Source organism: Corvus moneduloides, chromosome 5 (genome assembly GCF_009650955.1).
Source record: "Corvus moneduloides isolate bCorMon1 chromosome 5, bCorMon1.pri, whole genome shotgun sequence".
Taxonomy (NCBI): Eukaryota; Metazoa; Chordata; class Aves; order Passeriformes; family Corvidae; genus Corvus; species Corvus moneduloides.
This window is the reverse complement of record NC_045480.1, coordinates 22,660,250-22,675,376: the sequence shown is the minus strand read 5'-3', so window position 1 is coordinate 22,675,376 and position 15,127 is coordinate 22,660,250. Positions and strand designations below refer to the sequence as shown.

The following is a 15,127-nucleotide window of genomic DNA, read 5'->3' as shown; positions in this document are numbered from 1 at the left end:
AAAATAACATTAAGATGGTAAGTAATTCTGAAATGTGTCTCTCAAAAGTGGGAAGAAATGACAGGATGTGACTACAAATTTGTGATCTACACCAGAACACTTAAACAAACAAATGACCTAACTAGGCAGGATTCATAATGTAGGGTATAATAATAAGCCTAAAACTTATAGTTGCAGCAATTACCTCTTCTTTTTTAGCCCCAAATCAAACAATACCTGATTTTAAAAGAGGCATAGTTTTCTCTGAAATGTTCCATGCTGTCAGTTCAGTAAGATGTCAAATGTAAAAAACCACATAAACAGTAAGTAAACATATGCAACATGTATTTTTTAAAATTATGTTTTAAAAATTATAATGGCCAGACTTCTCAGTGTCATTTTATAGAATGCCCTGCATCTTGACTGCTAATATGCTTAACCAGTGCCACCTATTGGCTTAACAGTAACATCCAAATAATTAAAACCAAAAAGAGTTGACTAATAAAATCAGAGGAGTCAAGAACCATGTTAAAATACAGAATTTAGGGGAAACATCAATATTAAACTGATATAACAGATGGGAAAAGTGGTTCCTATATACAAACGTCAAGATTCAAATTTTCATTATTCACATGATTGTCTTCCCAATTTGAAACAAATATTGGTTTCTGACAGTTCTACTCTGTATGCAGCATGCTTACATGAAACAAATTTTGGAATCAGATCCAAACATTGGTGAAGTTAATGGAAAGATCTGCTAATCTCAGCAGATTTTAAATGAAGTTCTATCATTTGGCACATATTGAAAACCCGTATCTTTTGATACCTTACTGACTTCCACAGTCTGCATGAAATCTCTCAATCCATAAATAAATCAACCAGTAAATAAACAGTACATACTCTTTTGTCAGTCTAGTGGTGATGGTACGGATGAGGACTCTGAAGGAGAATTTTATCTCATATCGTGTCCTAATTAACTAACCTCACATTACCCCTTGGGAACACAGCACCCTTATATGTAGATGTTCTTAAACAAAACAAGAAAAGCTAGGTTGACCTGGAATCCTTTCCCAAGCCTGCAAATGCTCCTAGACTGCTCCTTGGGTGCATAGGTGTCCTTGTGTCCCTTGACTGTGATTTGTGGCAAACACGGAAACGCAGACGTGTCTGCATGCAAATGCCAACAAACAGCAGGAGCTTCAGCGACACCACAGGTTGAAGGCAGAATCTCTACGGGGGAGAGCCTTTTGCACTCTGCAAACTGCACAAGTGGAGGAATTCAAAAATGTCTAATTCTTTCATTTAATAAAGCAAGCAAGTTAGGAAAAGCTCCAGAAAACATGACAATTTGCAAACCATTATTGTCATACAATTAAATGATGTGACAGGAGAAACTGAAGACACAGCACATTTAGAAACACCTAAATTAAGTCTAAAAATTATCTCTGCAGAACACCAAAGGTTATTAAAATAAGCACTGGAAAACAACAAGGCCTGTTAGGGACAAGAATTTGCTACTATAATCAAAATTAATGTGAAAGAAAAACTTCTTGTGAAATCTAAAGGAGGAGTTCTGAATGAGTTGTGGAAATATGAGTAACAGAGAACAGAAGTAAGGGCCAGTGCAGTAACAAAGTTATGGGCAAAAATCCCACTGATTCATTGAGAAGTGTCAACTCACACTTCAAAAAATTATGGAATTTTCCAGAAGGCCCAAAAAAGACTTACAACACTGGAAAATGCTTTTAACCATTAAGTTGTGTGTACTGCAGTAGCTTTGCTACTTCTTTTTCTCACATCACTAAACCAAAGAGAAAACCATCAGGGTGTGTTACTAAGGCACTTAAGGTAATGAGGCTGTGGCAGTCAATAAAGCAAAAGCATGTCACATTCTTCCTCATAACTGCAGGTCCATGTTCTTGAAGAGAATGAAGTAGTATCTTGTAGGCTTTGAGAAAGCATAAAGCAGATCAGAGCCCTAAAAAACCACAAGAAAGCCAGTCTCATAAAAGCACACGCTTATTTCATGGTACAGTCTAGTACAGGACCATTAAATACACCTCATTCTGAAGAAATTCCAGTAAACACTCTTATGTGACTTTGCATCTGGCGGTACTGCAAAACAATTGAAGAGCTCTGCAAGCACTGTTGGCTCCGGAGTGAAGTTGCTCTTCCCTCATCTAAATTTTCTGCTTTAGGGGCACAGGTCACAGAGTTCCAATCCAGCTTGCATTCTTCGTTAAGTTTGGTGCAATACAGCCACAGTTTGGGTCTACAAAACTGGTGAACTCGGCTGGGTCGACTGGAAAAGCATGACTGATAAATGCAGCCTACTGTATGGGCTTCAAGTGAAAGATGCGAAGACTTTTATGCCAGAAGATGAAAAAGTCTCGAACCTGACACTTTTGGGTGTGCAGAAGCACCCACACAAGAATAAGAGTTGCTGGTTGCTGCCAGTGCAGTAAGCTTGCATGAATACATAGTAGGAGTTTTCTTTGCAACAGATTTTTTTTCTCGATGCTAAATGGAGAGGTTTAAATAACATCACTGATCAGTCAGAATAGCTCATGGCTGCTGTAGAAACTGTTACCAAAGATGAAGAAATGAAATGACAACCCCAGCAAAGGAGAGCAGCTGCAAGAGGGCATTAAGTCCAGAACAATGGGACTCCATGAGGGAGGGATGCCAGAAACTCAACTACAGCTTGCCTGAAGAAGAGAATCTCAACTGACTTCTTTAAAGGACTACTTCACATACTGACAGACAATTTCAGCCTTGGTATTAACACCCACTTACAGGACCTGTGGTACAGGAGTTTTTAAAAGTGAGAATTCCAGGTAGGGTCTACACTGCAACTCATTGAACATGGCCAAATAATTTACAAAGTTGGCTCGTTTTGATGGATTATGTAATGTCTGAGAGGCAAACAGTGATTGACATGTAAAGGAAGAGTGATTTATCAGATCTTGTTCTCCTTACCCTCCCAATTCTAATGATTCATCTAAGCATTATTTTTAGTGAAGATTATATAATCCAGTTGAAAAGGCCATTTTTAATAAATTCTATAATGTACCTGTTTTTATTGGTCAAATATTTTTCTGATGCCTTGATTTTCCTAGCTATTGCTTTCTTGCTCTAGGTTTTACTAATTTCTTCTGCTTGCTAACCACATTATGTAAAGGTAACAGTAAATCTGCATTTTAACAATCTTGAGGAGTTAGCAACTGAAAAAGCTCAACACATGTTCTAGTCACTTCATTTGAGACGCAGATGTATTTGAAACAAGTAAGTTTAATTTCTCACAAATACCTTATACAAGTATGATACAGAAAATAGTATTTAAAGAAAACTTCCAGAACAGGCCTACCAACTTAATTAATTGGTGACTGAACTACAGAATATTTCTCAGATTAGCAATTTCAAATTACTTTATCCATCCTCCCCAACTCTTCACTCTTATTTTCCCGATAATATACCCAATGAGTTATAATTACCTTTAAAGGAGGATAAAGACCTTTTATGATGCTATGCTCTCAATGGCAGCGTAGAATCTAGCTGAAAGGGTGGACTTAACTTTATTTCCATTTCTTGCACTGCCAAACACTATCAGTCTTTCTCAGTGCCTACAAAGGTATTTGTCCCTTGGCCACAGAATAGAGAAAGAATAATCTTTTATCTGCCACACCTACACACGGTTAAAGACAACTGAATCCGGAACTGGAGATTTTGTTTGAAACTATTTTGAATTTACATAATGACTGTGAGGAGCTGACTGTGGCATTAAGATTGGAACAATATACCAGCAATGGAATTGCTTAATAGAATTATATAATATTATACATGGTTGATTATAGAAAGTGTAAAAAAGAACATTTTTAATTAAAACAGGCAGGGTATAAAGAGATTATTTGCATTTAAATCTCTGTTTTCTAAAAAAAGAGAGGAATAAATGATGAACTGTGTCTTCTACATGTCTTCTGTTCTCTTTTGAAAAGCATTAACTCATTGACTGACATTAAACAAATCAGACCAACAAATCACCATGTAAATAAGAGAAATCCTGTAAATGAGTCTCCTCCTCCCATTCATAAGTAAACCATCAAAGCAAAAGCTGTAACATGAGCCATAACATTAGAGACATTTCAAAAATGCCTGATTTCTGGAAAAGCTTCACCTGAAACAAGCAGACCACTGCAGGACACATGCATCCATGGTAAAATCATCCTTATGGGACTTTATTTATTTATATTATCTGTCTTTTGTACAGATGCTCAGATCGAGTTCCTGACATGGTAAAAGGATGAGGAGGCAGAAACTGGATTTGAGAAATTTGTGAATAATTACATACAGCAGTTACTGAAAGCTACTGAAACTCATTCTAAACAAGGAAATTTTCAAGAAACTTTTTACTTTTGGTCGTTTTATTGACTAACGAGCTTATTTTGTGTCTGTATGTTGCTTGTAAGCATGACCATAGTGCTATGGAAGACATACCACAGCAGTGTGCTGTACAGTCTGCTTTCCCTTGTATTTTCTTAACTGGTTTGGAGACTGCTCATGAAGAGTGAGATAATCTATCTGGAATGGCACAGGTATGTTTGCTCCTGCTTCAGGCAGGAGGACACATCTGAAGGCCTCAAGAAGTCCCTTGCAGCCTGTAGTCTGTGATTTGCACAACAAAAAATGACAAATGAAATAGCTGTCTAAGGTCCCTTGGACCTCTGTTACACGCACACATACCTGCTTTAGATGCATGTCATGGAACTCAATGGCATTAACTTTGCTCACCACAGATGGCTTAATTTTTTATAATCCTATGTTGGAAATGACTTGCATTTCAAAGAAAATCATGATCCAAATTTTGCTAGTGTTTCGATATACCAAATTAGGGATCACACAAACAGAAATGCTTCAGTAACTTGTTTCAAGAGCACTGCGTAATTCTTCATCACTTTAAAATGTAATAGAATACATATATAGGTAAAACAAGACCATTCTCAAATAATAATATGATTCTGTAATTTTCCTAGTATCTTCTAGCAACCACTCCTAAAAAGATCAATACTTACTGCTCACTGATATCTGAACTATCAAAAATATTATAGGGTGAAAAATAGAAATTTTCTTCAGAACTTACTACTTTGTCTTGCCAGAACAGTACAGGCTATGAATGTAGCCCCCAGGACTATTATCAAGGAAGAAAATATTTTTCTTTTGATCTCCTTTTCTAGAATTTGTGTGGCCTTTATTAAACAGCAGTAGGTATGGAAAAATAAAAATATTAACTCCTTAGTTACAAGAAAATCACTTATAAAGTGGTCATACATTATTTATGATAATTATGACAGTAAAGCAAGATCCTCTAGATGTGTCGTGTTGGCATAGTTAGGGATGGAAAATTCTTGATAATAAAATAATTCTTAGATTAGAGTCCTGCATAACACACTGGACTCCTTTGGATCAGATCTCATATCTTAGGCTCCTTAGATTGTTGAACCCTGTCATTTCCTTATTTATTTCCTAGTATGGCTCCATTTTAATACCTCTACAGGAACAAGGACATTCAGATACCTAGGTCTTCACAATTAACCTCTTTCTATACACAAATAGACAAAAATGGATCATTACAATGATGGTTTTGGATAAAGTTACTCTTTTAGGGAGATCTGCTTTTAGGTATCCTTTCTCCACAGATATTCTCACTTCTGTTTTTTGAGATCTCTTCTTTGGCTGAATATGCATGGTCTTGTTCATAAAAAATTCCCAATAAAATTAGCAGGACTAGGCATTTTACTGGGCAATAATCTATCTCAAGATTTGGAAAGATTGTTACAAGCACCAAGACTATTGACTAATTAGTAAAGCAACTAGACAAATTCATGGAAGCAAAGGGCCTCACAGGTTATTAAGCACAAAGACATAACCTTCATCATTTTGTCCCTGTTGTGATTCGTTATTCTTTCATCATACATCTGAAATTGCCAGGGTCAGAGAGGAGTATTGGGCTCCTTTGGTCTAACTTACTAAGCCTGATCTTACTGCATTTGCTTCTCGTTTATCTTGTATGTAACAGCTGATTTGCATAACTCTGTAAGTATGGATAACTCACCTAAAGGTATTTAACACACATGGTTACTCACTAGTTCTCAATCATTTAAAAGTAATCTTAATCTAATATTTTTAACCTAACTTAAACTCTGAAACTAAAGCTGTCCAGATAGGGCTCTAAGTCATTAATTCTCTTTTCATCTTAATGTTTTGCAGAGCATTACTAGTTAGAGACTAAATAAGAATTTCACAAATAACATTGCTATGTATCATACATATACTATAATAATCTCAACACCTGTTTCAGTCTGGAGATTTATAAAGCCTAGATGAGACTGTAAAGGTACTCAATTGCTAATAGGGTGAAATGGGCTCTATTAATAAATTTTTTCAAGGGTTTAATCATACCACAGATGAGTGTTACTATACTGAAGACTGCAGCTCTTCCACCCCAGGAAATGCTAACAGCAGGCTGAACAAGAGTATCTGACAGGCTCTGACAGTTTGAAATTTGACCTGCTTAGCTATTTGATCAATCCCAAGGATTGATACGTACAACAGCATGACTCTGGATTAAGATCAGCGTGGAAGTCCTGCCATTTGCTAGTCTTCCCAGTTTCTGGCAGGAAGTGTATTTTGAATACTCTGATAAATCTAGTCTCTAAAGGTGACTTTTTCCTCTAGATCCAGATTCTGCACAAGAATGACTGTAGCTGCTCTGTCCAGCACAGTGCCCTGTCTCCAACAGTGGGCAATAACAGGTGGTGATAGAGGAAGTTTAAGACAAGGCCAAAGACAGAGGGAGCCATTTAATTATGATGGTGAAGAGGTGGCTTACAAGACCTGCATTTGGTACGTGTCCTCCTTGCCCAGCACAGCAGCATGCACATGGTACTCTGCACTGACTCGGGCCTTCTTACTACTTACTTTGCTACACTGCTTGCTTTCAGCTACCTGTGATTTAGCTCTACTCCCCTTTTGACTATAGATTTTGTAAGTAAAAACTTCTCTCTGATACAAACCCTATATTAATAAGAGTAGTGTCAAGCCAGTGGAGTTATTTTGGAGGAGCACTGACACAATCACGATTAAATTGTGTTCTCTATCTATTATTATCCTTCTTCAATTAAAATTCCAGTAAAGGGATAAAGCAGTTGTCTTGAACAGCACTGCCTATAATAAAACCTGTCAGATTTCTTTGTATTCCATACACATGATGATTTATGATATTATATTTATATCTACCACCCTCAATATATTAAAACCTTAAATTACTGTAGGTAGATATTAGTAACATATTATTACTGCAGCCTGAAAGGATATCTCATCACCAAATACTCTTTCAGATGCTAAATTCAAAGGAATTTCAAAGACTTGTTTTAGATGAAAATAATTACCACTTGGGCACTGCCCTCATATCTTGAATTAGAAGTTTAGTAACTCCTTGAAGTTTTGCTTATGTGATATACATTTTAAAAGTTTCCAAACAAAACTCAAAGTCTAATGTAGTATTTTCTCTTGTGTGTTCACAAACCTGAGGACACATGCCCACACAGTCATGTAGGTAAGTTTCTTAAGAGGAATTATTTTTCTGCATAAGCTTAGAGATAGGATGCCAAGTTATGTAGTTATGTACCTCTTGTACTACACTGCTCTTATGTGATTACACAAATCCCACCACAGAATACACGTGGCCTCCTTGAAACACAGCCTTGGAAATCCTCTTCAGCTTGCTGCACAGCAGACTGCTGCTCAGCTGAGAGGTCTTCCCACTGCCCTTGAGCAGGCAGAAAACAAACACCCCTCTCTTGATGAGGGAAGGCACTGGGATGCTGCCTGCTTGGTAATGCCTCTCATTTCAAAGGTCTCACACCTTGCTGAGGGAGCAATTCACAATAAGGACCCAATTCAATACCCCTGCTGTCCGTCATCTAGTATATTATTTGAGATATTAATATCGCATGGAATTTGCACACTTGTTTCATTGTCCCTCACTGTACATAGAAACCGTGTGAAGGGTCCAGAAGTTCCTCTTCATCACTGAAAGAAAGCCACTGCCCCCAAGAACGAGGCACAGCCTAGCATGCAAATACATCTGAAGAAATAAAGCAATATTTGCCAAGTTAGAAAGAAAAAAAAAAAAGAAATTGTAAGTTCTGCTGTGTTTTAATATTATTTCTTCAACACTTTGAAAAGCAGTCATAGAACCCAATCTGCAGGTGCATATAACTCTGTTTACAAGTTTACTTGTGGATAAAATCTAAACTCCTCTGTAAAGCTTTTACTTTTACAATAGCATGCAACAAAATCCAGGCAGTTCTTCATCATTGCTAGAAATACAACCTTGAGTGATACCCTTTGAACATATTCAGGTCTCATAGGAGACTGAGCACTACCAGCAAGTTTGAATACAGTCTATGACAGTGTGGCTTGAGTGTCACACATCCACTTATACCACTCTACAGGGTTTATAATATTTTATATAATTTATGTATATGTGTGCATATGTGTCTACAGACACCTATAGATACAGAAAAAATACAAAAAATTTTAATATTTTAAATATTATAAAAGAATGGATATGTGGTCAAAAATTTTAAGTAGATAGTGTAAATACCTAATCCATTTGAAGCTGGTAACTCCAGGTGTTGCTTAGCAGGAAGGCGACTGACTTTCAGATAATTTTGCATATTTCTACACATCAAGAAGAAACCACAAACCCAACAAATTACATTGCTTGCTCTTTTACTAAAAAAACCCCACCCAATACCTCTTGATCATAGTATTGTTGTCAAATGCACGTCCTACCTTTTGTGGAAAATTAAACAAAAGTTCTCGATGTTGCCATTTGTGTATTTGGTACGTTTAGAGCAAATCCGTAGCCCAGTCCACAGGCTGCATAAGCAGATAACCCACACGAAGAACAGGAGGCCACAAAGAGCAGTTCTTTTCATACAGACTATCAGATTATTATAGTTTTTGGAGTTTATCTGCGTGACAGAATAACAGGCTTGAGGATCTCCTTAGCAAAAAATCATCTTGTACTGGTTCTGCTTGAGATCTGCTAGGATACTCTACCTTGCAGAAAAAATTAAAGCCTACATAAGACTTGGTCATACAGTCTCAAGGAGAGTCAGATCTTGCTTTTTGCTCAACCACAAAAACAATGGAGCTGTTCCATAGCACAAGAGAAAAAAGAGAAAATTACACATAGAAGAAGTACTGAAAATGGCAGGTTTCTTTCCAACTTAATAAATGCTTGGTATCTAACCTCTGGACTTCCTGAAATAAGACACATTTCAAATCAAGGTTCACACCAAACCTGGGTACATGAATGATTTTTCTCCCCCAAACGCTGAGATACTTAATCTCTAAAACTACTGAACTCCCCTTTTTTTTTTTCCCCAAGTGGTACCTTGGTTTTTGACTCTTAAACACTACAGTGATGTGCGTCACACAAGACCATAAATAGGTACAAAATTAGGTAACCAGAACTAACACTTAGCACAAAAAAAGTCCTGGAGTTATTTGTCTCCACATCTCCGCAACACCTCCTTTGCAATTTCATGCACTCGAACATCTGTGGTTTTCTTTAGCTAAGGAATAAATTCCACTCAGATTATATAAAATTGTCTTTATAAAAAGATCTTCATGTAACGTATCCAAGCAGGGACACCATATGGTATTTTGTGACTGGTCAGAACGGACCATCATTAAGCATTCTTCTGGCTTTTGAATAACTTTCCACTTCAACAATTATATTTTCCTTAAGGAAAACAATATTTCAGGTAAAAATAATTAACAGACCTGGAACATGCTAAGAATGCAAGATTATGCCTTTCTCTTATCACATATGGCAATAACTTCGTAATTAAAGCAATCATAATTCTTCATGTGTTTTGAGTTACCTACCATCATGTTCCAAACTACAAAATCACATGACTTTATTTTCTTTCACTTGTTCACCCACATGGATAAAAACACATGTAATTCCTGCAAAGAAGCCTACAACAATAGGTCCAAATGAAAACATTGCTAAGACCTGCTTCTGCAGTCATTATTTAATCTTTCTCTAGTCAGCAAAACTAACTGCTGGTCAGAATTTTGCTTTATGTATCACAAGAAAATATGTAAATTTGGCAATTGAACACTTGTACTTTACTAGAATTGAGTGTTTTTCAAATTAATACAATATTCTGGATGATGCATGTCAATGGAAATAAACTAAGGTGAAAAACTGAATAATAAATCAAGAAAACTCGAAGTCATTCAATAGCATAAGACGAGGCAATCTCACTCCGGCAATTCATGGGGAAGCCAGTGAAGTTCCAGCTTTACAGGTTAGTTTTATACTGTGCTTGTGCAATGGAATCATTAAAGTGGTGGTAATATCAGTAGTATCGTCTAATAGAATAAGATCTTCTTTTCTTTTATATTTCTACATGTATACACAGGACTTCATAGTTAAGATTGTTAATCATGTCAAAACTAGTAGTTGGTTTAATAGTTTTAAAAAATGGGTACTGGAGGCACAGAAACCATGAGGAGTTAAACAGGGCTGTTAAAGCTTGTTCATGATCTCATCAAAGTTGTTTCTGTTTGTGTAACAGAAGGGTATTAATAGGCTAAAAATGGCTAAAAACTATTAACTGTCAAAATCCAGTAACAGCAATCCAGTGTTGGAACTTAGGAAGCATGCAAGGGTGTTGCACAGAGGAGAGTGTAGTATGTAGCTGAAATGGTGGCTGGGAAAGGTATAATCCATACCATGTGAAGCGCTAGGTGCAATCCTGTTTACACTTTGAGATAAGGCTGGCTAACACCACCTGTGTCAGGACACACACAGATTCTATATAAAGGTATTATCATCCTGTCTGCAGTGGAACCACCTGTGTGTAGGATTTGGCTTTATACACATCCCTCGTCAGTGCATTCATCTGTTTCTACTAGTTACTAAGGCATCTTCACAACTAAAACTCCAAGAGCTCAGAGTAAAAAATTATCCATGTCTTAGCTAATCAAAGAAATTACAAGACTTTAAGTCAAACTAGCAAAGGGCTGATTTCCCCACTTTGAGAAGAACCAACAGGATTTAAAATGTTCAGAGTTTTGACTGCTTGTTCCAATTCACTGGATTTCATTTTCAGGACAAATTCCTAACTCCAGTTCAGGCACCAGTTTCAACCAGAGCTCGTAATATTTCCTTACATCACCACATAACTTCTTGAAACAGCAAACTTTGAAACTCAAATAATCTATTTGAAGTAGTGACAAGAATCACTGGAATGTTCTGAACCTATATAGGGCTGATACCACAGTTCCATGTAATGGAACCATATGGGAGTTTACACCTGTTGTTTTTCACATGAACTGCATGTAAATGGCAGGCATCTACATAGGCACTACTGAGTAGCAGAGAAAGTAGACTTGCTGTTACAGTTCACAGATCTCTATATGGAACAGTTATTACAATCAGGCAAATGACTTACTTTTCTTATCACTTTGAAATATGAAAATATCCCGAGAAAACCAAAAACCAATAAAAATCTTCAACCTCTCTTAGCCAAAATGCCTATTTAAATGCATATTTGAAATATTGCTGATGGCTTATATCTACTGAAATATGAAAATAGATTTATTTGTATTCAAATAATAAAGCAACTTCCATGTTTCTAAAGATCCAGTCATTTTCAGTGATATGAAGATGGATTAATTGGTATCAACAACTTGAGCAAGACAATACTGCTAACTACTAGGAGAAAATACAGTTTCATTTATCCACAAAATTTCCTCTAGAAAACAAGACTGCAAAATGAAGCAATCTCCTATTACCCATGCTTACTGTCTCCACTTGTTCTTTTTAGGGGCTTCTGGTTAAGAAAATTTTCAAATAACCAGTTTCCTAGTTGCATAATAAAAACATAATGTATTTCAGTCATACTAAAGTATGTTTGTAAAGAACAGACCAAAAACTGATTACCAGAGTTCTCCCCTACACACTTACTAAATATAATTCAAGAAAACTTCTTTTAGGTTTGTACACTTTCAGCGGTAGATAAATTTTTCTTGTGACTGCTAGCAGGATTAATCCCTATGCTTCTCTGACACCACAGTTCAAGTCTACCTCTGTGAGTTTAGGGGCTCACTGCCCTTTTCAGGAATGCTCTGCATCGAGAATGGGTACAAACTGTAGTGATATGCTGAAAATTAACAAGAGAGGCCTTAGTCATGTAAATATACATTGTAGTCAGGAGCTTGAATTGTGCCAAAAGGTTTACTTAGTAGGAATACTTCAACATTTTCATCCAGAATTTTTGCACTGTGAATTTTTTCAAGTGTTTTACCAACAACAGTTCTATTTCAAAGTACTTTATTAGATGACATCTAAACCCCATTATAGGCTAATTTCTTGTTTATCCACATACAGCTTTTTTAAAGTCACATTCAGTCAGTAATACTTCAACAACTATCAAGTTGTTGAAGTGCTATCACCAATAAATAGTAATGGTTGTTTCTTGTCATTGAGAGTCCTTAAATGTTCATAAACAAAACCTGTAACCACTCCAAAATTTTGGTCCCCCACTATCATTTTTAAAAGCAGGAGCAATGTCACAGATAAAATATTTGACATGAAGAGTGTTAATCATTGTGACCATGTGTAAAGAAAGATAATGTAAACAATCCTAAAATGTTTGCACTGTTTTCTTTCAGTGTTGGGGTTTTTTTTTAAAGCTGATCTTTTCAAATCAAAATTCCAGGGTGAAATCCTGCAAATGGATATAAATGGCTTTAAATCACAACTTTTAGAATAAGTTTAAGGTTTTCTATTTTAGCAAATATCTAGCTAACCTACCCAGCTACCCTAAATGCCATTCACATCAAATGCAGAGGCATCAGTAGCTTCCCAGTCAAGGCAATGCTGGCAGAAATCCATTTCTAATGAGTAACGTATCTTCTAAAAATCCACAGTAATTTTCTTTCAGAGCCAAACAGACTTTTTTTTTTCAATTATCACTATTTTTATATCTCCTTGCTTAGACTGCAGCAATAAACTGCAAACATCTTCATGCCCTCCTTAAAGAATGTCATCTTTTTAAACAAACAGGGATGTTGAATATGAGAGCTGAGAGTTTCCTTGCGTCGAAAGCAAGTAAGAAGTGCTGGAGGTGTGGGAATTCTTCAAAGCAGCACTATGCCCAGTTTTTTTCACTTGTGAGCACTATTTCTCATACTCCCATAAGTATTTGTGCCAAGACAATTTTCAATTCAAAGTTCAAACTATTTTGTCGTTTCAGGCGTGATTTTCAGATCTCTGATGTTTGCATAAAAGGTGACAGTATTGTTGAATTACAAGTGTTGGGGGGGGAAGGTGGTGGGTGGTGGTGTGAAAGTTAATTGTGAATACAGCGGGCTCATTTTTTACAGACAAGAAACGTCATAAGTGTGAATGCTTAATTTATTATTTCCGTGCTTCAAGTGGGAATATGCTTCAGCAACTCCTATCTTACAAGTGGGAATGACACCTCCTGAATGTATGCAAATTCCTCGAATCAAAGGGTAATTTTAAAAATAGGCTTTAAACAGCAGGATGCCTAATTAATTCAGATACCCCGACTTTATGACCCCGACTTTATTAAGCTAAAACTGCAGGTTTCAAGGCATACTTCCTTGGAAGCGGAGTATAGCCAGGATCAAAGGATCACCTTAGCTGCAGCCTCTGCGGGCTAACACCTGCTTTCATTGTGCTATGAAATCAATCGGAAACTCTTATTAACCAGACCCCCCAGGAGAGCTCTTCAAAACATCTCCCCCTAAAAAGCCTCCCCTTCGCTGGAAGGCAGCCCGTTCTCGTGTCCCCAGCCCCCGTGGGCCCTGCAGCTCCGACAGCGCAGAAATGAGAGGATGCCCCGCGCCCCGGTGCCTTTCAGGCGAGTCATTTACGGACATAAAACTTAAGGAGCGGAGTACACCAGTGCCTCCAGGCCCCTCTCGGAGGTCGTACACCCGCACCCGGTAAAGCCCGGCCCACACCCCCGCGGCCGCCGCGACCCACACCGCCCGCCCGCCCCTGGCCCGGCCCGGCCGTGCGCCCCACACCGTGCCAGGCGACGGGATGGAGGGGCCCTGGCGGCCCGAGGCGGAGAGGGGCAGGAGCCGGTCTCGGCCACGCCGCGGCCCCTGAGTGGGGGTGCCCGGGAGCAGCGGCGGCGGCCGGGGCCGGGGAGCAGCGCGGGCGCTGCGGGCGGCAGGGGGAGCTGCGGGGCGGGCGCGGCAGCCGCGGTTACCTTCGGGGTTGGCGCTGATGAAGACGCGGACGCTCCTGCCGCTCGGCACCAGGTGGGACGGCAGCGCAGAGAGGTTGCCGGAGAACGCCGCCCGCCGCAGCGCCGCGTCCCGCGGGCAGGGCAGCCTGCCGCCCGCCCCGGCCGGCCACATCCCGCCGCGCCGCAGGGCGAGCCGCCGGCTCACAGCAGCCCCCGGAGCGCCGCGGCGGCGCCAGCGGCTCTCGCCACCGGCTGAAGGGCAGCGGCCATACGGACCCTCGGGCTGCCCTGGGCCGCCGCCTGCCTCCGCGGCGGCGATGCGGCTGGGGCTGTGGCCGCCGCCCGGCGTCGGAGCGCGGGGGCAGCGAGGAGACGAGGCGCCGACCGCCCCCCGCGCCGCTCCCTTGCGGCGGCCGGCGGCGAGGAGGGCGCGGGCAGAAAAGTTTGCGGCGGAGCGGTGCCGGGCGCGGCGGAGGCTGCGACGGGACGGCGGCCCCGCGGCGGCAGCCGGACCCCCAGCGCCGCCCGGCCGGCCACGGCCGCCGCGGAGAGCGGAGAGCGGCGGGAGGCTGCGCGCCGGGAGCGCGGTCTGGCCGGCGAGTCCCTCCTGTTCCTCCTCCGCCAGCGAGGGTCTGCGGTGTCCAAAGCGGGGACGCCTCCGGTGAGGCTGACGGCGCCTTCGCTCCTTCGAGTGTGTCACAGCCCCGGGATCGGATTTTTATAGGAAAACTGCTGCCAGCTCATCCTTTGGGCTCGGAAGAGTTCAGAGTCCTTCTTGTGTTCCGTAATCTCCTGCACAGGAGTCCCACCTGCTCAGATACAAAAGAGAGATGCTC

At 39.9% G+C, this 15,127-nt stretch overlaps 1 protein-coding gene across 1 annotated transcript in view; it reads right to left on the bottom strand.

Moving 5' to 3' along the window:
- Window positions 1–14,478, bottom strand: part of NWD2 (NACHT and WD repeat domain containing 2) — a 54,209-nt gene extending 39,731 nt beyond the window's left edge. The window contains exon 1 of the mRNA XM_032108901.1: window positions 14,313–14,478. Coding sequence (XP_031964792.1) covers window positions 14,313–14,463 — 151 coding nt within the window. The 5' untranslated portion in view covers window positions 14,464–14,478. The remainder of the gene's footprint in view (window positions 1–14,312) is intronic.
- Between the last annotated feature and the right edge of the window lie 649 nt (window positions 14,479–15,127).